At 25.2% G+C, this 22,842-nt stretch overlaps 1 protein-coding gene across 3 annotated transcripts in view; it reads left to right on the top strand.

Moving 5' to 3' along the window:
- Nucleotides 1–14,098, top strand: part of LOC123275055 (TOX high mobility group box family member 3-like) — a 398,558-nt gene extending 384,460 nt beyond the window's left edge. For 2 of the 3 annotated variants that reach the window (XM_044742958.1, XM_044742960.1), the window contains 4 exons: nucleotides 6,710–7,117; nucleotides 9,002–9,088; nucleotides 13,439–13,683; nucleotides 13,774–14,098. In XM_044742958.1, coding sequence (XP_044598893.1) covers nucleotides 6,710–7,117; nucleotides 9,002–9,088; nucleotides 13,439–13,683; nucleotides 13,774–13,840 — 807 coding nt within the window. In that variant the 3' untranslated portion in view covers nucleotides 13,841–14,098. The remainder of the gene's footprint in view (nucleotides 1–6,709; nucleotides 7,118–9,001; nucleotides 9,089–13,438; nucleotides 13,684–13,773) is intronic. The other variant, XM_044742959.1, reaches the window with a different exon arrangement.
- The last annotated feature ends 8,744 nt before the right edge of the window (nucleotides 14,099–22,842 follow it).

Here is a 22,842-nt window from a genome sequence, read left to right as displayed (position 1 = left end):
GCATTTTAAATATTCATATCCTGATATTTGCATATTTATTAATGTATAACAAGTTATATAATGTTTTAGAATCTAGATAAATATTGTGATATGACTTTATTTCAAATAGAAAATTATGATTACAAATTTTTCTATACATTTAAAAATTTTATATTTAAATTCTAGCAATTTTTTTTTTTAAATCGAAAAATATTTTTCGAATAATAAAAATAATAACAAACACGCAAGTTAGTACCCCAGTGGATTAAACCATTTATCACATATCGATTATCAGATAAATTGCTCAACTATTCCTCTTTCGTGTTAATATAACCAACGATTAATTCACTGATTGAATCAAGAGATTAATTTATAACAAAAGTATATTAAGCAACAATAACTTTTATACAGTTGTTTTTTTTTCATTGCTTTGTCTTCTCTGCTCTTTCGTAATGAAATCATTATTCTAGATTTATCGTATTAGTTTATTTTATTCAACGTACAAAACACTCCGCGAACTCGTGTATCATGATTAACAATAATAAATTATCATGTCAACTTTTCATGTTCGCTCATTAATCTTAAGTTTATATTGAGGTGTGGTTTTTACGGTTTATACTTATGCCCATAATTACAATAATAATCACTGGGCTTAACAAAATTATTATACCATTCAGTCATTTTATTTTATGAGTTATTAATTCTTCAGTTGTTAGGTTCAAAACTTTGAGCGATTTATCAAGATCATATTAGTCATAATCTGTCAATTACATTTCACTTTTTAACCATTAATTTTTTTTTTATAATCAGGGTTAGTAATAAACATTTAAAAACTATGAAAAATCGATTTACTTCCCACGGTATTAAATTATTGTAACATTGCAAATATACGATATAAATTACAGCAATTATTAGTGGCTATGTCGATAATATTGATCAGATTTATTGATTATCCCCTGAGGAAAATATTGCATATATATTTTAGTAAACTCAATAAATCTTGATAATACAATATTGAATTTATTATTATTATTTATATTATTAAGAAGAGAAGAAAAATTTTGTGTCCAGGATAGTCATATGATAAAATCGGTTTTTTTAGTGAAATTTAGTTTCATTGCAAAGGTCTTGGCTTGAATTTGTGCCTTTTCAAGGTTTTATATCATTCTCACCAATAGTAAATTTATTATGATAAGTATTTAGGCTGCATTCGAAATTGCTATCTCTAGATACATAAGTAAGAAATGAACTTGTATCTTGTGAACTATTGACATTTTTAAAGATATAAGCTCATCCCGAGGTTATACTCATCGAGACATTTCATTTGAGTACCCACATCAATTTTTCATATATTTATATATATTGTAAATATGTATATATGAAAAATATATCAAAAATGCATGTGGGTACTGAAATGAAAGCTCTTGATGATTATAACATCGGGGTGAGCTTATATCTTTAAAAATGTCAATATTTGAGAAAGTACAGTGCAATTTAACATAATTAAGAAATAACCTTGTATCTTGTGAACTTTTGACATTTTTAAAGATATAAGCTAATCCCGAGGTTATACTCATCGAGACATTTCATTTGAGTACCTACATCAATTTTTCACATATTTTATATATGTTATGTATATGTATATATAAAAAATATATCAAAAATGCATGTAGGTACTCAAATGAAAGCTCTTGAAGAGTGTAACATCGGGATGAACTTATATCTTAAAAAATGTCAATAATTAACAACTGACTTTGCTATCTTGTCAACTAATGATATTTTTGAAGATATAAGCTCATCCCGACATTACACTCATCGAGACCTTTCATTTGAGTATCCACATCAATTTTTCATATATTTTATATATGTTATGTATATGTATATATAAAAAATATATCAAAAATGCATGTGGGTACTCAAATGAAAGCTCTTGATGAGAGTAACATCGGGATGAGCTTATATCTTTGAAAACGTCAATAGTTAAAAAGGTAAAGTGCTATTTAACAGATATCTTGTGAATTATTGACATTTTTAAATATATAAGCTCACCCTGATGTTACACTCATCGAGACCTTTCGTTTGAGTACCCACATCAATTTTTCATATATTTATATTATATCATATATATGTATATATGAAAAATATATAAATGCATGTGGGTTACTCAATAGTTATGTGGGTAACGTCAATAGTTAAAAAAGTACAGTGAAATTTAACAAAAGTGATTATTTAATAAAGCAAAATTTTATTTATTTATACTTCACAAGTCACGGTAGTCACATAGTGACTGCAGATTGCTAGTGACTTTTATTTTTCCTTCAATTATCTTGATTGCGTATTTGATAAGAAATAAAAAAGTCAATAAAGTAAAAAAACACATTAAAGATATTAAGGTTAAAAAATAAAAATAAAGTTTGTAGCTTTATCGATACGAAGTTGTAACTAATAAATTTAGTGTTTATTTTTTTATATAAAACTTTGGAGACATGTTTTATTAGGAATTTTGCTACGCTCCGCCCATAAGAAAACTTTTCAACCCTCCTTACTCTTCCTTGCATCGATTTATTTTATCAAGAAATGAAGTTTAATTTAATTCGCTTTTCTTAAGTGAGTTTTATTTTTTTTTTTTCTTTTATAAAGGGACTGTTACTCTGCTGAATCACTTCCCTGATCGGGAAATCAATTATTTCTATTACGTTGTCAGATCCACTGGTTTTTATTGAAATAAAATATAAAATAGTATATTGTCAAAGTAACAAATATTAAATAATAATAATAATAATAATGGAAGATATTGAAAGACTTCCTGATTTTAATCAGCGAATCGGATTTTATTATATCATTATAGTATATTATATATTAGCATTGCTCGGTACGGGTTGAATTTAAATTTAATAATACATATTATTTCTTATTTAAGAGTCATGAGATAAAAGCGATAAATTATTCGGTTCCATTATAAGTGAGTTAAAGAGAATTTTTCGAAACTAAGACAGAACTTAACTGTTTAAATGTTTAAGTCAAGAAAGATCGACGTTTAATGCGACAGTAACGTTCCTGATTTAATTATTCATGCGATTGTATTTGCTTGCCAGTTAAGAATAAAGAGACACTTTGCTCCGCGTGTATGTCAGAGACTTTAAGAGGAAAATAATGCAAAAAAGCCAATTGAAAATAAAATAAATTTTAAAAGAGGTGACTGAGAATAAGAGCAAGTGTGAGAAAAAGACAACTAACGTATAAGGTGTATTTAGTAGTGGATGGATCGCTACTGTATGTTGTTACTGTTACTGTATATTGAAACTCAGTACTGTATTGCGGTAACGGATGCTTTGAATAAAACATAACGTGTCCTCTTTACACGCAGTCACGTTTTTTTTTTTATTCTTAGTCGGAAGATAAGATCGTTTATCGATATTGTACTATTTTTAACAATTTACTTTTTATGATAAAATTTAATTTCATTTTAGATTTATTTTTTATTATTTATCATTTATCATAGCAAGTTAATTTAATTTATTATTATTATTATTATTATTATAAAAAGTTATCATTTTGTATAAACTTAATCTGGTTAATTAATCAATTTTTTAACAATAATAATAATAATAATCATGAATAAAATTTTCAATGCTAAAATTGAAATTATTTAAATATTTTCAATAAAAATCAAAATTTTTAACGTAAGGTTAAAAATATTAATAATAATAATAAATAAATAAATAATAATAACTAGCAAACTTGCAGTCACTATGTGACTTCCGTGACTTGTGAACTATAAATAAATAAAATTTTGCTATATTAAATAATGACTTGTTAAATTGCACTGTACTTTCTTAAATATTGACATTTTTAAAGATATAAGCTCATCCCGATGTTATACTCATCAAGAGCTTTCATTTGAGTACCCACATGGCAATTTTTATATATTTTATATGTATGGTATTTGTGAAATATATAAATATATAAAATATATGAAAAATTGATGTGGGTACTCAAATGAAAGGTCTCGATGAGTGTAACGTCGGGATGAGCTTATATCTTTAAAAATGTCAATATTTTACAAGATAAAAGGTCATTTCTTAATTATGTATCTAGAGATACAAGACCTTTGCAATGACACTAAATTTCACTAAAAAAAACCGATTTTATCATATGATTATCCTGGAGACAAAATTTTTTTTATTCTTTTAATAATATAGATAATAATAATTATTATTATTGATTTAAAAAAATTTAATGATTCAAAAAAATAAAATAATATAATCTTAGTTCATAAATCAAATCCACCTTGCAAAGGTCATACAATGTACGTTAGAATAATTACACGAAGCAAGATTACGCTGATACAACAAAATTCTACAATGTTCAATATACACTGTCATATATATTACATTATTCAAGTATATAATATGTATTATCCAATCTATATGCACATAACATTCTTAATACAAGCGCAATAATAATAACTAAAGGTGTGTAGCTGTATTATATCTATATATGTATATAAAAGGTGGAGTAGATATATTATATGAGAATCGATATGAAATTGTGGTACCCATTTCAAGCCTGATAATTATTTCCATATCCCATATCCCTTCGCAAATAAGTAGTTGTGTTAAATTACTTTTAAAACTTTTTTTTTATTATTTCTTTTACGTTTTTAAATATATTTTTAGTGGTTATTTTCGTATTTACTGCCTCGTTATTTATTCCTTCTTCGGGGCAAAAAATTTTAGCCAGGCGGTGTGGAGAGTTGAGAGAGTTGAGACAAAAAGGATATTGTTAAATGATTAGAGATAAAAGAATAACAAAATGGTAATAATCATGAAGGGGAATGCAGTATGTTTATGTATATGTATTCCGAGTACACCAACAGTTATTTCAAAAATACTATTTTAAGAGTGATAAAGGATAATATATTAGACAATATGTATATTTATAAATATTTATGACTGGCTAGACGTAAAAAGCTCAAACTTGTTAAAAGGAAAATAATTGAAGGTGGAAATGCAGCAAAGAGATTGTTCAGACGAAACAAACCAAGTGGAAATGCATTAAAAGCTATTTTTTACTACATAATAATCATAAACGAATATTCTAGATACTTCTGGTACTTGGAAGCAATTAAGTACTATTTCAATAATTAATTTTTAGTATTCTTCATATTTGGTTATTTTTCTTTACTTTCTTTTTAATAGCTGTGATATAAAATTTATTTATTTTATTTACTCAAATACAGTTAAAGAGTCATCAATTTTTCATATATTTCATATATTAATATATATGAAAAAGATATCAAAAACTCGTTTAAAATGTCAATGATTAAGAAATTATATTAGATTTTGTCAACTTATGATATTTTTGAAGATATAAGCTCATCCTGATGTTACACTCATCGAGACCTTTCATTTGAGTACCCACATCAATTTTTCATATATTTATATGTATTATATGTATGTATATATGAAAAATATATAAAGATGCATGTGGGTATTCAAATGAAAGCTCTTGATGAGCGTAACGTCAAAATTCGTTTAGATTTTAAAGAATGTCAATAATTAAGAAATTACCTTGCATCTTGTAGACTATTGACATTTTTAAATATATAAGCTCATCCCGATGTTACACTCATCGAGACCTTTCATTTGAGTACCCACATTAATTTTTCATATATTTATATATATTATATATATATATAAATATATATATATATATATATATATATATATATATATATATATATATATATAAATATATGAAAATGCATGTAGGTACTCAAATGAAAGCTCTTAATGACTGTAACATCGGGATGAGTTTATATCTTTAAAAACTTCAATAGTTAAAAAAGTACAGTCCAATTTAACATAATTAAGAAATGACCTTGTATTTTGTGAACCATTGACATTTTTAAAGATATAAGCTCATCCCGATGTTACACTCATCGAGACCTTTCATTTGAGTACCCACATTAATTTTTCATATATTTATATATATTATATATATATATAAATATATGAAAAATATATGAAAATGCATGTAGGTACGCAAATGAAAGCTCTTAACGACTGTAACATCGGGATGAGCTTATATCTTTAAAAACCTCAATAGTTAAGAAAGTACAGTGCAATTTAACAAAAGTCATTATTTAATAAAGTAAAATTTTATTTATTCATAATTCACAAGTCACGACAGTCACATAGTGACTGCAAGGTCGCTAGTCATTATTACATTACTGTAATTTAATTTAAGTCCGCTAAAAAAAAAATTTAACTTGATTTAAAAGAAAAATTTTTAGTTTGAGAAATTTTTCTTACTTTAAGTAAATCTTACTTGATTAAAAAATTTATCTTTTTGATTCAAGAAATTTTCTTTTGAATAAAATGAATTTTTTTACAATGTAAAAAATCACCGACGTCTCGCAAAAAATTTTAAATTTTTTATTATCATAAAATTAATATAAAAGAACCAAATAAAAATAAAACACAACCTAGTGTAAAATATCTATTGCATCGTTAAATATATATTTTTCCATTACCACGCGCTTGATTCCAGGTCAAAGGGATAATTAAATCTCGTTCAAACGAACACCTATTCTTTTAAAAGTATTCCGAGTGTAATGACACCTTTTTTTTCACCGCGACTATTATTTTTACTTCCCGCTGTAACAATATTTAACAAAACTGCAACAGTGCATTTTTAAACAAATAACTTTTTGTCAACACAATAGGTTTACAAGAAGAAGACTGAAGCCGCTAAAAAAGAGTACTTGAAAGCATTAGCGGCATACAGAGCGTCTGTAGTGAGTAAGAGTGCCAATGAGAACGAGCCCCAGCCCCCTCAACCCCCGCAACAGCAACAACAACCGCCGCAACAGCAGCAACAACAGCAACAGCAACAGCAACAGCAACAACAACAAGCAGTTCAATACGGAGCTTACACCGGGTACGGGGCCAACCAAGGACCAGGAAACCAGGTTGCTTATCAGGTTTACAGTCCCCAATCTCACCAACCACCCTCGCCTCAGCAGCAGCACCAGCAGCATCAGCAGCAACAGCAAATGGCCATCAAAAAATCTCCCCATCATCTTTCTGGGATGCAACCTACTCACCAGCAACAGCAGCAACCTCAACAACAGGTAAATTTTTTTAATTAATTTTATGAATTAATTTTCATCAAAATTAACTCACAAAAAATTTGGAAATCGGTTGACCGCGCAGCTAACCCTATACTGAAAAAAAAATTATTGACTGGAGTGTAAATTTTTTTGGCTCAAGAAAATATTAAGGAAGATTTAAAATTTCTTGAATAAAATCACAGTATCTTAAGCCAAGAACATTTTCTTGAGAAAATTTCAAGAAAATTTCTTCTTGTTCTAAAATAACTTTTGTTTTTCTTAAAATTTTCTTGGTGCAAGAAGTTAGTTTTTTTTTTTTTTGGAGAACTTCCCGCTAAGTTTGTTAAAAAAGCATTCGACGAAGTTTTTAAAGCACAATAAGAAGATTTACAGGTTTATATTTATTGGTTGAGAAATCTGGAAGATATCTTAAAAAAATACCGAAAAAAAAACAATTTAGTCTGAAATTTACACTGAATTAATTAACCATTCGCATTCAGTGACTTACAATCGTCGATTAGAATTTAAAAAAAAAAAATTTAACTCAAACAATTGATTTTTTCACAAGTTACAGTGTTTCCGGGGTTTCATACATGACGGACAGGAAAATTTTTTGACCTATTTTGATGTTTTTTTCCGTTTCTATTGCAGTAAATCAATTTTTAGCAAGTATGGAATTAATCTCCATTAAATTATCTCGACAATAGTATGCAAAATATCTTGATTCCGTGAACTAACAAGGCTATAATACTAAAAATAGTTGCTAAAATGAGGCGAAAAAAATTTTTCGATCGTAAAGCACTCTCTGATGCTTCGCATCATGAGTCGTGCAATAAAATAAATAAAATGGGTTTCCGCGCGGCTGCTGTCTTACTCGGGCCTCGACGCGCTCGTGTGTACATCAAGCAAGTTCAAAAACCAAGAGAATGATTTACTTGGATTAAGAGGTTTTTTTCTTGACTTAAGTTGGTAAGCCTGTTGGAACTAGGGAATATTTGCTTAAGGTAGTTGTAGCGTGATAGGCATTTCAACAGAAAATTATGAAATTTTTTTTATTGAAAGATAAATATATTAATAATTCACTACCAAAATTTCAGATCAATTGACCGCACCGTTTTTGAGTAATTAATTTTTGAAATTGCATCTTTTACACGTAGCGGTATAGAGAGATGATAAAGTTAGTATGAAATCTTTGGCCCACTCGAGTGGTATGGAAGATTTCATACTAACTTTACCATCTCTCTATACCTCTACGTGTAAAAGATACAATTTCAAAAATTAATTACTCAAAAACGGTGCGGTCAATTGATCTGAAATTTTGGTAGTGAATTATTAATATATTTATCTTTCAATAAAAAAAATTTCATAATTTTCTGTTGAAATGCCTATCACGCTACAACTACCTTAAACCAAGATTGACCAATACAAGAAAAAAATTTACTTAACTCAAGAATATATTTTATCTTCAGTTGAATATACTTGGATCAAGTAAATATTACTTGACTCAAGATGGCTTTTTTTTTCTGTGTGCATTTATGGTTTCAATATGATTTTTTCGCACGATTTATAAAGTTATTTCCAATCTAAGTTTTGATAAACCCTTTCGAATATCGTGTCGTAGAATTTAATCGGTTGATTAGTTTTTGAGAAACCATACGACCAAAATTTATTTTACACAAACACACGGTCGGACATTTTGGCGGGAATAGTCAAAATGATGAAAACTTGACTTTGCGAAAATCGGACTGAAATTAATAACTTCCCTTTTTTCAAAAATTTTCAATTTTCTTAACAGGAAGTTAAAAATTTAATAAGAATTTTTTTTTTGACAAAAAAAAATCTTATTTATCTTGTAAGCGATTTTTCGAATAAAAAACTGATAACTAAAATGATAAATGGTTTCAGGGTTTAATGGGGAATCCAATGGCGTCGCACATGACGCAGCAGCAACATATGCAACAGCAAGTCTCCCAGCAGCAATATATGCAGCAGGTCAGTGAACTTACCCTTGATAAAATAACTTTTATTTATTAATAAAAAATTATCTTAACTACACTAATGAAAAGTTAAATACTCACAGGTTTGAGTTTTAATTCAGTACAGTAATATAATCACTAAACAAAAGTTTTTACTCTCCTTGTAACTCGGTTGTAATTCGTGTTTTCCTTAAAGTTCATATGAACATCAATGGTGTATAGCACTTACGAGCTATAAGGATCGTAAATAATGGCGAAGAAATAAATAGCGCTGTATGCTGTATGTGCTATCATTTTAGCAACGTAGAGATTTTTTAACTTGGTGGAGAACGAGCGTTAAACAGCGGGCTTATATTAACGCGAGATTGCGTCAAATTACCCGGTAATTTTAACTCCAGTACATTAGTTAAAATTACCATTAATTATCTTCCGTGTTGTAACTGCTTTCCATAATTTGATAGTAATTTTATAAATATGTATTTTTGTAATACAAGTTTGCATGTAAATTGTAAAGGGGAGACAAGCAATAATGCAAGTAAGATGGACAAAAAGTCACGGTCGATGTTGGAATGCACAGGACGCGGTTTTCTATTGGCTTTGACGAGCATTCCAAACGTTTTTTTGCTTTTTGTTTTATTTGTTAGATGATTTAATGAAAGATAAATGTCTAAATTGTGTAAACAGTTGCTTTTTTTACTTTTAGTTGATGAAAAAGAATATTTTTCCTTATAATTTAGAAAAACCGCAGAAATTTTTTAGTTCTATTTTTTTACTGAAGATATTTTTTTTTTAACTTCCCGCTAAGAAAATTGAAAATTTTCAAAAATCGGGAAGTTATTGGTTTTACCCCGTTTTTCGAAAATCGAGTTTTCATCAGATCTCGACGTTTTGAGGTCCTAGGAAGCTTTCCTGACTATTCCCGCGAGGGTGTCACTATGTCTGTATGTATGTGTGTGTGTGTGTGTGTAAGTATGTAAACCTCTTATAACTTTTGAACGGTTGAATCGATTTCATCGCGGTTGGTGCCATTCGAAAGGGCTTCGCCAAACTTAAATTTCCTGTTAATTTGAACCGATTCGGACCGATAGATTTTGAGAAATTTGGAGAAATCTAAAAAAAAGTAGGAAAAAAAATTTTTTCTGAAGTGATTTTTTTGGGATAACTTTTAAACGGCTCAACCGATCGATTCCAAAAACTAATCAGCTCTCAACCTTGAAAAACCACGTCGATCGTCGCCAATCCGGTCAAAATCGGTTGATTCGTTCGAGAGATATCGTGAACGAAAGAAAACCGAAAAAAATGTTTTTTCAGAGTTACTCCGAAATTTCTAGTTTGAACAATTGAAACTTAGAAATTATTTATAAAGCTTAAAAAACTACGTAGAATGCCGCCAACCGCGTAAAAATCGGTTCATTCATTCAAAAGTTATTGCGGTATGAACATTCAAAAAATAGTGTTCTATGAAACTTCTATCACACTTTTGAGCTCAAAGAGCTCAAAAGCATAGAAATAGTATATTACACATCTAGGGCAGTAAAATAAGAAATGTCTCAGATCACATGTAATTGTTGTCCGAGGCGAAGCCGAGGTCAATAAACATGTGATCTGAGGCTTTCTTATTTACTGCCCGTGGTGTGTATACTATTTTGTCCGACGAAGGCGGAAAGCGGCAACTTAGTTTAGCGCAGCGGGACGAAAGTTGTCACTTTCCGCCCGGAGGGCAAAAGGTATCTTTTTGAGCTCGGAGAGCTTAAAACAACATACAGATTGTACTTTTGAGCTCGAAGAGCTCAAAAAAGCGGCCAGGTATTAACGGAATTAGCGGGAAGTTGCAGAGATGGCCTTTAGGGTCAACCGTTTTCCTAATTTTTTTATAAAAATTATTTTGAAGTTAGCTGTCAATTTTTTTAATTTTTATAACAAATTAATTACATGAAAAAAATTTTTTGAAAATTACTTTAGCATATATTTAATCATTTAATAAATTTTATAACAAATAAATTATGGCAAAAAATAATTTTTTTAATTTTTTAACAAATAAATTATAGCAAAAAAAAAATTGACGTGTAAAAATTTAAAAAAATAAAAAATACAATTTTTTAAAAATAATTTTTTTTTAAATAAAATTAAAAAATTGTCCAATAATTGCTTTTAATCTCATCAAAATTTTTACTAATAATTTTTGTTTAATTTTTACATCTAGAATTTTTTTATTACATTTTTTTCATAATAATTTAATTTTTATAAAATTATAAAAAAATTTTTAATGTAAGTTAACTTCAATATTTTTTAAAATTTATAAAATAGTAATTTATATCAAAGAAGAAATAAATTATTGTAAAAAAACTTGATTAATTTGTATATTTTTTAATACTTACATTTCTTGAGTAAAAAAAAGTCAATTAAAATTAATTTTTATCAAAAATTGAACTACTCAATTGTTAATTTTTCAATTAGATCTTCTGTACTTAATTTTCTACAAAATTGAAGTTAAAATTATAATTTCTATTTTATCAACTGGCAGTATGAAAAAAAAAAATATTTCTACCAACTGTGGCGTTAATGTAGTCATTGAAGCGTGCAGGAAGCGTTGAGCGTTGTTTATTTCTCACATCAATTGAAAACTAACCTAGGAAATTTCAAATTTCAAATTTTTTTTTCAACTATTTTTTGTAAATAAATGACAATTGTAAAATATATTTTTATTAAAATTATGCAGTAATAATAATATCTCAAAAATTTATTTTTCAAAGTTTTATTTTATTAGTTTCATTTTTTTTACGTTTTTGTTACTTCGTACATTCAAATACGCAAGACCGTTTTTTTTTTTTTCAAAATTTAGTCAATTATGTAAATAGGAGTATAAATTAATTAGTTTTACGGTGACAGTTTAATCAAAAAAAAAAAATTAGTAATTACTAATATAAATATATAAAAATATGAATTATTAACTTATCAGTGAATTTATTGTTAGAAGTTCAGAAAACTGATTATTGAGTACCCACGTGGTAAATTACTTCAGTCACAATTTGGTTGTGTTTATTGTAATTAACACATGAATTAATTACAATAAATCTTATTAGTATTCAAAAATGCAAGAGGTATGTGTAAAGAAAAAAAGAGAAATTAGGTTTTTTTGTAATTATTATTTAGGGTTGAAATGTATAAAAATTGGAGCAGAAAACGTTTTAAAATTTTTTTTATAGCTTTTTTTTTGTCATTTAAATATAAATGTGAATATATAATATAATATGTCAATATATAATATAAATTATAGAAAAAATTGACATGTAAAAATTTAGATAAATTGAGAATGCAATTTTTTAAAAATAATTTTTCGAACAAATTTTTTTATCAAATAATATTAAAAACTTATAAGAATTTTGTTAAATTCCACTGTATTTTCTATTTAAGTAAGTACAGTGCAATTTTACATAATTAAAAAATGACCTTGTATTTTGTGAACTATTGACGTTTTTAAAGATATAAACTCATCCCGATGTTACAATCATCAAGAGCTTTCATTTGAATACCCACATGTATTTTTGATATATTTTTCATATATACATATATGTAATATACATAAATATATAAAATATATGAAAAATTGATGTGGGTACTCAAATAAAAGGTCTCGACGAGTGTAACATCGGGATGAGCTTATGTCTTTAAAAATATCAATATTTCACAAGATAAAAGGTCATTTCTTAATTATGTAAAATTGCACTGTACTTTCTTAAATAATGATGTTTTTAAATATATAAGCTCATCCCGATGTTACACTCATCGAGAGCTTTCATTTGAGTACCCACATGCATTTTCATATATTTTTCATATATATATATATATATATGTAATATACATAAATATATAAAATATATGAAAAATTGATGTGGGTACTCAAATGAAAGGTCTCGATGAGTGTAACATCGGGATGAGCTTATATCTTCAAAAATGTCAATATTTCACAAGATAAAAGGTCATTTCTTAATTATGCATCTAAAGATAGAGAATTTTCGAATGTAGCCTAAATACTTATCATAATAAATTAACTATCAGTGAAAATGAAATGAAACCTTGAAAAGGCACAAATTCAAGTCAAGACCTTTGCAATGACTAAATTTCACTAAAGAAAAACCTTTTTATCTTATGACTATCCTAGAAACAAAATTTTTCTTATTCTCTTGATAATATAGATTAAAAGAAAAAAAATTGAAAATTAAAAATAAATGTTTTTTTTATGTCTTTTATTATCAATTTTATGAAATTTAATATTATAATTAAAGCAGAAAATTAATTTTACTAAATAAAAATAATTTTTTATTAAATAATAATAATAATAATTTTTATTAAATGTCAACAACAGATACCTCAACAACAAGTACAACAAGTTCAAGTTCAACAGCAGCAAATAATGCACATGAGTCCACCACGCGGTGATCCTTTATCGAGTCCACCACCAGTAGCCGGTCCTCAATCATCTCACGTGCAGAGACCACCACCCTCAAACGTATGCATGCGTCACGGATGTCCCAATCCTCCGATCGTCAATAGCGAGTGGGAAGATGAGTATTGCAGTAATGAGTGCGTGGCTAGCCACTGCAGGTTTGTGTGAGCATTCAATTTTTACCGATTTTTTAATTTACCAAAAAATAAAAAAAACAACCAATTAATAATTAAATATTTATTTTATTTTTACAGGGACGTGTTCACCGGATGGGTCGCATCCAACCAAAATTCCCAATCGAATTTTTCAACGGTTAAGTAAATTAAAGAAGAAAAATACTAATAATAAATTATTGATATAATAATTAAGGAAGATAATTTTTGGATTATACTAGGTACCACAAGTTACAAGTTTATAATTTACTCGTATCGTAAAATAACGTTTAAGATAAATTTTAAAATGATAACCCACGAGTTTGTGGGCCTGTTGACCCGTTAAAGTAAAATAAGTTTACACAATATATATGTACATAAGTTAATTATTAAAATTAAAAGAAGAAAAGAAGAAAAAAAAAAAAAAAAGTTTAATAAGACAAACATGAATTCTGATTTGCTGGGAGACAAATCACGCATTTTTGATCTGACAACGACTGTCTATCTGGTAAATGCGGTTACAATTTATTATTACGCCAACTGAGAAGGCTAATGAGCTATTTGACTGTGAATTATTAACAAGAAGAAATTGTTGTTTATTATTTAACAAAAGTTGAATTAATTATTTAATATTGATAATGATAACTATTATTTTTTTTTTTTTTTTTTAAGACATTATCTGATTGAACGTTTACATAACAATAATACAGATTTTTTTTTACACTGTAAAATTTAGTATAAATCAAAAAATTTTTATTTTATTAACTCTTTCGTGTAAATATTATGAGGTTCATTTTGAAACAAATACGAGATTCATATAAAAGCCATATTAATATACATTTGATACTTGTAATAAGTAAAATATTTATGGGAACAATTTTTTTTTTTACTATTATAAATTATCAGAGCTTTTAGCAAACAATTATTTTTTATTTCGCTTATTTATTCATTCTCTAATTATAAAAAAAAAAAAAAAAAAAAAAAAAATTACTTCTACACGGAAAGAACAAGATGACACTGGATATCATCCCAGATTATACTCAGTGATATCTGTGGTGAAAAAAAATTTCAGGTAGTAGCTAAAAAAAAAATCCAGATTATGCTATGTGATATCTGGATTATACGGTGTGATATCTGGATTATACGGTGTGATATCTGGATTATACTGTGTGATATCTAAATGATACTCATTGTAATCTGGATTATACTAGCTACTATCTGAAATTTTTTTTCACTCAGTATAATCTGAGATGATATCCAGTGTCATCTTGTTCTTTTTGTGTAGGTTATAAAATTTTTTTTTGTTGGAGAAAGAAAATTTTTACTAGTTTGATTGTAAAATTATTATGATATTAAAAATTATAAAAATTATTGAGTCATAACTATACCTAGAAAATAATGCAAATTAATTAAATTAAAAAAATTACTAAAAGGATTTTAATTATTTTTAAAATAAAAAAATAATTTAAGAATTATCTTGATTTTGTCAGTCAAAAATTTTTTTAAAAATAAGATAGTGTTTTTTTCAATATTCTTTTGAGTTAAGAAAACCAAGAAAGAAAGTTAAGAAGTTCAACAGTACACGGGAAGAACAAGATGACACTGGATATCATCCCAGATTACAATTAATATAATCCAGATATCACGCAGTATAATCTGGATTTTTCTAACTACTATCTGAAATTTTTTTTCACCAAAGATATAAAAATTTTTTTTTTTCTCAATTATTATACTTTTTTCTCTTTTAACAGAAAAAATGAAAATTTTACTAATCTGCTAAAAAAAAAATGAGTTCACATTTTACTTATTACGGATTTTTAATGACTATTTAAATGGCTATTATATGAATCTCATATTTGTGTCAAAATATAAAATTCAGATGATTCTTACACGGGTCTTGATTTTACTTAAAAATTAATTCAAATAATTTTATTTGAACTTATAAGAAAAAGTGTATTTTTCATGTATCTCAATACGATAAATTTCATCTTAAATAATAAAATATTTATATACATATGAACTGAATGTACTACCGTAATTAAATGACTTTTAAAAGTCACATTCCTGATTTATTTATTTCACTATATTTATGTCAGTGTATACACATAAATGTCTAAAAATGTATTAATATTAAAGTGTATTATCGATAATATTTACCTGCATATTTGACAGTTTTAATAGTCATTAAAGTACAATAAAAATATTAAAAAAAAAAAAAAAAAAAAAAAAAAATGAGTACAGACAGAGAAAAAAAAAATTAATTGGCAATAATTGTAATCCTGAATAAATTTTATTTTTACCATTATATTTATAGTAATAAAGTAAACTTCGTATACGTATGCGTATATATACTTATTAAATGTTTATAATAAAAATTATAACAATTGCATTGTCTAATTACATGAAACTTTATTTAATTAATAAATAATTATATTTAAAATGAACCTTGACAGTCACTATTGCTTGCAGTATTTTATTAAAAATTAAAAAAAAAAAATTTATTTGTGCCAGCATCAGGAGTTTTAAATGTTACGTTTATATTTTTTAAAATATTATTTTGTATTAATTAATATTAATTAATTTGGTATTATTAAATAGCCAGCGATAAATGCGCGATGTACCTACAGTACACATTTATTATTTTTTTTGTTATAATTAATTAATTAATTAATTATTAATTTATAAGTAAATATTATAAAATGACTGCAGGATTGTTTTTAATTTTTTTTATTATAAAAAATTTAGGACAATTATCTTAATTATTTTTAATTCTTCTTTATATTTTTAATTATTGAGATAATTGTCTTAAGTTTAAATTAATTAATGAATAAAATTTTTTATATAATTATTAATTATTAATTATAACTAAAACGCACATTGTGTAATAAAATTATTTAACAATCGAGACTGCAGGCAGAATAAGATTAATTATAATAAAATAATAATTATAATAAATTTCTGTTTTGTTGACGTATTTAAAGTTAATTTTTTTATTTTTTAAATAAATATAAAGTGAAAAAAAAAATTTTAAAATATTATGAGAGTTTTAAGTAGATTTTTTCCAATCGCGCTCCAGATATTTTTTATTTGTTTTTAATTATTAATTATTAATTGTAAATACATAAATATAATCAATAGAATTATAGAACATACTGTATACATAATCAGCTCTGTATTATATTAATAATGATTTATGATAAATTACAAGAAAAAATAAATATATTAGGATATAAATTTTAAATATTATTATTAATATTATTATTATTATTGATTGTAATAATATCAATCGATATTATTTATCATTATGTCGGATTTTATTATCAATTTTTTTGTGAAGAAATTAATTATTATTATTAAATAATAATGATAATAATAAAAATAATAATAATATTATCGTGCACACAATACAAAAAAATACTAAATCCCTTAATCATGTACAATGCCCGACAAAACACCATTTTACATAGATAAATATTAATGATAATAATAATAAATATTAATAATAATAATTATATTAATGATAACATACATATAGTTAAAAATCTTGAAGTTATAAAACATATTATTGTAGTAAATAGTCACTACGCATAAAATGCTAATATATGATGGTGATTTGCAATGAATTTATGTTCATTATTAATTGTTTTCTGTACAAAAAACAAAACTTAATTAAACGATTTCAATCCCAATTTATTAATTGTTTTTAATTTTCCTTTCTCATAACTTTCCTTTAATTTTAAAAAATTAATATAGTATTTAAAGTTAACTAGCAGCCTTGCAGTCACTACGTGACCGGATCACAAGCCGTGACTTGTGAACTATAAATGAATAAAAAATAAAATTTTGCTTTATTAAATAATGACTCTTGTTAAATTGCACTGTACTTTCTTAAATATGGACGTTTTTAAAGATATAAGCTCATCCCGGTATTACACTCATCAAGGGCTTTCATTTGAGTACCCACATGCATTATTGATATATTTTTCATATATACATATATATAAATATATGAAAAATTGATGTGGGTACTCAAATGAAAGGTCTCGATGAGTGTAACATCAGGATGAGCTTATATCTTTAAAAATGTCACGAGTTCTCAAGATACAAAGTCATTTCTTAATTATGTTAAATTGCACAGTATTTTCTTAACTATTGACATTTTTAAAGATTTAAGCTCATTCCGATGTTATACTCATCAAGAGCTTTCTTTTGAATACCCACATGCATTATTGATATATTTTTCATATATACATATATATAAATATATGAAAAATTGATGTGGGTACTCAAATGAAAGGTCTCGATGAGTGTAACATCAGGATGAGCTTATATCTTTAAAAATGTCACGAGTTCTCAAGATACGAGGTCATTTCTTAATTATGTTAAATTGCACCGTATTTTCTTAACTATTCACATTTTTAAAGATATAAGCTCATCCCAGTATTGCGCTCGTCAAGACCTTTCATTTGAGTACCCACATTATTTTTTCATATATTTATATATATTATATATATGTATATATGAAAAATGCATGTGGGTACTCAAATGAAAGCTCTTGACGAGTGTAACACTGGGATGAGCTTATATCTTTAAAAATGTTAATGGTTCACGAGATACAAGATCATTTCTTATTATGTTAAATTGCACTGTATTTTATTAACTATTGATATTTTTAAAGATATAAGCTCATCCCGGTGTTACACTCATCAAGAGCTTTCATTTGAGTACCCACATGCATTTTGACATATTTTTCATATATACATATATATAATATATATAAATATATGAAAAAATGATGTGGGTGCTCAAATGAAAGATCTCGATGAGTGTAATGTCGGAGTGAGCTTATATCTTTAAAAATGTCAATAGTTCACGAGATACAAGGTAATTTTTTAATTATGTATTCAGAGATAGTAGAGCATTAGATCGGATTAATTTTAGGACTTAATAACGAAAAAAATGAATTTTTTTTTCAAGTTTCTACGATTATTTGTTGCTGAGTTATTAATTATTAAAGCACAAAAAACAAGAAGACGTACAAGTTGATTCACGCGTGGATAAATGCTGTAACTTAAGAAGAAATATATATATATATTTGTTTTATTTTGCAAGTAAGAGATTTATTTTTTTGAATTTTAATTTTGAAAAAAAATAAAAAATCCATTTTTGTTGTAAAAAAGTGAAAGAATAAAAAAAAAATTTTAATACTTACTTTTACTAATTATGATGGAATGTTATAGCTAAAGTCATTTAATAATTTTTCAATATTGTTTTACATTATTGTATAAAAATTTTGTATTTACTTTGGAGGGCCGCAGGGAGTCTTGACTTAATGGCCTTAATAAATAAATAGTAACAATAATAATAATAAATTAATTTATGTCATTTTTTAAGTTGAAATTCAAATAATAAAAATTAACAAAGTTTGTGATTTATTTTTAATTCAAATGAGTTTATTTATGAAGGAGAGATTAAATAAAAAATAAAAAGAATGATTTATTAACAAGTAGAAAGGAAAGTTTAGTAATGTTAAAAGTTTTAAATCCAGTAAAGCTAGGAATTGTACGATAATAACGTAGTTAAACAGCTTATTTAAACAGAATTTTTATATGTTAATTTTCTCGTTTCATCTAGTTTAATACCCTACGATTTATATTTTATGAGACGGAAAAGTTTGCTAATAATATATAAGCTCGGAAAACAATCAAGAGTTTTATAGAGTTTATATTCGCTTTTTTTTATGCTCAACTCTGCTATTAATTCTCAAGTTTAATATCAACTCGAGTACGAGACGACCGTCTGCGTAATATAATTCAGCTCTTATAAATTTATTAAATTTCGTTTCATATAATCCAATACTACTTCTATTACTATAATACATTATACTCAGAGCTTTTAGCAAACAATTATTTTTTATTTCGCTTATTTATTCATCCTCTAATAATTAAAAAAAAAAAAATTTTAATAAATTAAAAATGTAATTTTTTAGAAATAATTTTTAAAACAAATTTCTTTATCAAATAAAATGAAAAAATTGTACTTTCTTAAATATTGACGTTTTTGAAGATATAAGCTCATCCCTATGTTATGAACATCAAGAGCTTTCATTTGAGTACCCACATGCATTTTTGATATATTTTTTATATATACATATATATAATATATATAAATATATGAAAAATTTATGTGGGTACTCAAATGAAAGGTTTCGATTAACGTAATCTCGGAGTGAGCTTATATCTTTAAAAATGTCAATAGTTCACAAGATATTTATTAAAATGCCCTGTACTTTCTTTAATATTGCCATTCTTAAAGATATAAGCTCATTCCGGGGTTACACTCATCAAGAGCTTTCATTTGAGTACCCACAAGCATTTTTGATATATTTTTCATATATATATATAAATATATAAAAAATTATTGTGGATATTCAAATGAAAGGTCTCAGTGAGTGTAATGTCGGAATGAGCTTATTTCTTTGAAAATCTCAATAGTTCACAAGATACAAGATCATTTCTTAATTATGTTAAATTGTACTGTACTTTCTTAAATATTAACGTTTTTAAAGATATAAGCTCATCCCTATGTTACACTCATCAAGAGCTTTTATTTGAGTACCCACATCCATTTTTGATATATTTTTCATATATACATATATATAATATTCATAAGTATATAAAATATATGAAAAATTGATGTGGGTACTCATATGAAAGGTCTCAATGATTATAACATCGGGGTGAGCTTATATCTTCAAGAATGTCAATACTTCACAAGATACAAGGTCATTTCTCAATTATATTAAATTGGACTGTACTTTCTTAAATATTAACGTTTTTAAAGATATTAGCTCATCCCGATGTTGCACTCATCAAGAGCTTTCATTTGAGTACCCACAAGCATTTTTGATATATTTTTCATATATATATATATATATATATATATATATATATATATATATATATATATATATATATATATAAATATAAATATATGAAAAATTGATGTGCGTACTCAAATGAAAGGTCTCGATGAGTGTAACATCAGGATGAGCTTTAAAAAAAAACTTACTTCTAGTTAAAAAAAAATAAATTTTTCTGAACAAAAAAAATTTAAACACAATGACTATATTTTTATTGAAAATTAATTTAAAAGGTACATTTATATACATAAAAAATGTGTAGTTTTTTTACTATTACAATTACAATAAAGCTATGCTCAATAAAACATAGACATTATATTATTTTCGTGCTTAAGTCTTAACATGGACTTGCATCATTAATCAATTGATTATTTTTATTAATCAATACAATAATATAACTTATAAATATATAGTATATTTTTAAACGTGTCAATATTATTTTTTTTATCATCATAATATTAATAATAATTATAATAATTATTATTATTTATTAACTTAAACAATAAATGATACCGGAATGTAATAAGTATCTGTCGCTTATCTCGCACGTTTTTAATTATTTCTTCTTTAAAAATTACACATAATATATCAATACTACTAAAACATAACAACAAATTTATATGAAAATAAAAATACCTGTTCATTATTATTATTACTATCGAAAAATTTAGGCCAAGCTCTTTAGGATAATTCATATTACTTAAATAAAAATTAAATATTTCTTCTCTAAAAATTTAATTTTACCAATAAAATTTGACCTAAAATAATTTTATTCATATAAAAAAATTCAATGAATAATTATGATTATAATAAATAATTTAATAGTAATAAAAAATTGATTTATCGTACCTTAATAACATCGCGATAAAATAATTTATATATTTATCAATAATCAATAATTAAAGTGTTAACATCCTTAAAGATGTGCTTATTGTGTAAATAATCATAATTATATTTATATTTATAATTTTTTTATATAATATTTATATATATTTGCTCACATAGACTGGGCTTACATACTTTTATTATTTATAATTATTAATTATATAACGAACATTTTTTAGCTTCACTTGTGACGTATTTTTTTTTTTTTTTTTTTTTTTTTTTAAGATACATTTAATAATAAGGGCAACATACAACAATTATTAATAATTTGAGATTCTCGTGCTTTACCCACCATTTAATTACAGTGGATTAAATATTAATTTATAATATATATGACTTTGAATATATATATGCATCTTAATGTGTCAAAAAATTTTTAAATATTTTTTTTATGTATTTAATTTAATTATTTATTTTTTTTTTTTTTTTTATATATATATATCATCTGTGCTTTCATAAAATGCATGACACAAAAATAAATGCTTGTATTTTGATAATATAATTATTTATATATTTTTATTAAATATTTAATATGTATATATTTCTTCTTTAATTTATGCCCCCATTCGCGATAATATTTTCTTGACTTTTTACAATGTATCACAAAAATCGCACCAGCCTTTGTTCACCAGAAAAAAAAATTTAATTAACAATTAACAAATAAAATAATAATACAATAATTATTTTATTATAATTTATTTTTTTATAATTATAATAATATTAATCATAAATGTTAAATGATAATTATTTTTATTAATAATAGTGATAGATAATTATAATAATTTTTTTAATGATAATAATAATAATGATAATCATATGTACATATTAACAGTTACAATTATCTTTACTTCTTATGGGAAACGCGCAATTTATCTTTACACTTTAACGTGCATCGTTTTTTCAATACCCTGTACATTTTTTTCAATTACATTTTTTTTTTTTTTTTTATTAATATATATATTATATATTAGTTAAGATAGTATTGAGTATTTTAAAATTAATATTATTTGTATATTTTACCAGATTGTACTGGCCAGCGAAAAATTATTTCCAAAGATAAATTTTTTTAGAATTTTTTTAAGAAATTTAATTACTTCATTTTATCGTTATTAAATATATATATGTTACAAATGATATATTTAAAAATAATAAAATTTTTTTGAAAGTTGACCTCTAATAAAAACTAGCAACCCAGTCACTATGTGACTGATGTGAATTGTGAACTATGAAAAATTAAAATTTTGCTTTGTTAAATAGAGACTTTTGTTAAATTACATTGTACTTTCTTAAATATTGACGCTTTTAAATATATAAGCTCATTCTAATGTTATGCTCATCAAGTGCTTTCATTTGAGTACCCACAT

Source organism: Cotesia glomerata, linkage group LG1 (assembly GCF_020080835.1).
Source record: "Cotesia glomerata isolate CgM1 linkage group LG1, MPM_Cglom_v2.3, whole genome shotgun sequence".
Classification (NCBI taxonomy): domain Eukaryota; kingdom Metazoa; phylum Arthropoda; class Insecta; order Hymenoptera; family Braconidae; genus Cotesia; species Cotesia glomerata.
The sequence above is the reverse complement of the archived record's forward strand: the minus strand, read 5'-3'. Positions and strand labels throughout refer to the sequence as shown.